At 43.7% G+C, this 2,284-nt stretch overlaps 1 protein-coding gene across 4 annotated transcripts in view; it reads right to left on the bottom strand.

Moving 5' to 3' along the window:
* Nucleotides 1–967: 967 nt before the first annotated feature.
* tcaim (T cell activation inhibitor, mitochondrial) overlaps nt 968–2,284 on the bottom strand; it is a 19,514-nt gene continuing 18,197 nt past the window's right edge. For all 4 annotated transcript variants that reach the window (XM_005754377.1, XM_005754376.1, XM_005754378.2 and 1 more), the window contains exon 11: nt 968–1,565. In XM_005754377.1, coding sequence (XP_005754434.1) covers nt 1,340–1,565 — 226 coding nt within the window. In that variant the 3' untranslated portion in view covers nt 968–1,339. The remainder of the gene's footprint in view (nt 1,566–2,284) is intronic.

The following is a 2,284-nucleotide window of genomic DNA, read 5'->3' on the forward strand; positions in this document are numbered from 1 at the left end:
TAGTCACATTGCTGCTAAGGAAAGTTTCACAGCTCCAAAACTCAAGAATTTACCTAACTTTGTTCTGTGCTATGAGGTGCAGCTCAGTGGGTCCAATAAAGGTTCAACAGTTTGTGTTCAGAAGCAGAATTTATTTGTAATTTTGACAAGAAGACAAATTTTATGAGAAATCAATGAAGAAACACCAATTCTAAGGAGTTAACTAATGTTTTTTGTCAAATACGAGTCAGAATTAAAATTCCACTGTGAAATCTTTTTGTTTGAATAAAGGTCAAGTTCAATTAGAACGATGAGAGTACGGCGACTCCAGTCATCGTCTTTATAGCTTCACACGTCTGAAACGCCCAACAGTCCCCCAACAGCTCCATCCACTGAAGAAGCCGCCCAGTTCCAGCACAGAAGGTTTGACTGGTCTGACTCCCAGTTTATCTTATTATAGTGAATCAGGGTTATCCATCCATTCTCCTCCACCTATCAGGGTTGCAGGTGGACTGGAGCCTATCACAGCCCTGCTCAGGCTGTCAATCTGACCTGGGCTAACACAGAGACTCAACCAATCACACTCACATTCAGACCTGTGGGCAGTTTGGAGTCACCGAATAAGCTAACCCCACTAACTGAATCAAAAGACAAAAGTTTGCACACCCCATGATTCAAGCCTGTAGAGCCACCTTCATCAGCAAGTCATTTTCTCTGAGTCATTGCAACAGCTTAGCTCTTGTCTTGGGATCATCGTCCTGCTGAGTGAGCTAATACCAGATGCCCAGGTCCATCACTGTGCTGACAGGGTGTCCAACTGCAGGCCTCGAGTCCTGCAGGTTTGTGTGTCCTGTGTGACCAGATGCAATTTCACAAACCTACATTTGGTTGTTGTTGTTGTCGTTTGGTTTTTTAAACAGAGAAGAGGTTTTTCTTTCACACTTGCTGATGATTGACGCGTTGGATCAGCAGCACATTAAAAGCAGGGTGGATATACAGAGGTTTTTATTGGACTCCTGTGAAACGTTTTCCACACTGACTTCACATTTCTACAAAGTGAAAAATCACTTTTCATACTCATTGCAATAAATAGTTACAACTTTGACAATTCTGTGCTTTAAGCCACGTCTACACTACAAGTCACACGTTTGTCACACATCGCATCACATGTGAACATTGCAGGCTGTACAGGTATCCTTCACTTGTGCTCTTAAAGTTCTCTGAACATTTCCTTGACAAAGCATTTGCAGAAAAACGTCTGTGTGATGTCCTGGTAAATGTGCTTATTTTCTGCTCAACAGTATCAATGTCTAAAAGTAGTTGTCACACATGGACCGACAAAAACGTGTAAATCTGGAGGTCAGCTCTTCCAGTCCCAGGGGACACACAGGTCTCCATCTTGCATGACAGAGTAGAAGTGAGAAACACAGATCTGGAGGCCTTGCATGTGGGGGGAGCGCTGCTCCAACAGTCTTTCACAGCATTGAATCATCTGGGCAGGGCTGACACTGGGCTCCTTAGACAAGCTCCTCAGAGACAGAGTCTCAAGACACAGCTTCACCACAGCCTCCTCCTCTGCCTGCAGTCTGCACACAAACAGGCAGGTGACAAAGTCAACATACAGACAAACAGGATTCTTAATAAGCACCAGATAGAAAAACTCTCAGGCTGCGTTCACTCTGCAGGTCTTGATGCTCAATTCAGATTTTTGGATCAAATCTGATGTTTTTGTCTGCTCGTTCACACTACAAATAAAATGCCACAGCAAACGCGCTCTAGTGTGAACGCTCAAAGCGCCGCATGCACAAAAGAAGACGTCACACACAACGCGCTCTGTTTAGATCCAGAGCAACAGTATGTGTGACTGATGGCCTTAATATAAAGACTTCAGACTTCACGTTTCCCAATTTAGCTTTAAGTTATTCTGTTATTGACATAATAATGTAAATAACCTAATAATGATCCTTGTTGCTGTTTTAGAGCAGCGCTGCTTCAAAGGATAGTTCCTGTCAGAATCTGCAGATTATACAGGACAAAGAAAATGTTCACGTTGTCGTCCCAACAGTTTCACTGGATGGACAGGAAGCGTTCGCGATGTCTTCTCCGGCGCTGATAATTGGCGTCTGTCTTGTGTCAGTGACGTAAAAGACGGATTTAATGCGACCTGACCATCAAACAGCAGTCGCTTTCTGAAACATCAGATATGTGTCGGATTCAGCACCACATACGGAAGTGACCCAGATCAGATTTGAAAATATGGGATTTGTGCCGTTCACACTGTCACACCATGATGGGATAGATGGTC

This window comes from Pundamilia nyererei, unplaced genomic scaffold (assembly GCF_000239375.1).
Source record: "Pundamilia nyererei isolate P.nyererei 1_Seehausen unplaced genomic scaffold, PunNye1.0 scaffold00554, whole genome shotgun sequence".
In the NCBI taxonomy this organism is placed as follows: Eukaryota; Metazoa; Chordata; class Actinopteri; order Cichliformes; family Cichlidae; genus Pundamilia; species Pundamilia nyererei.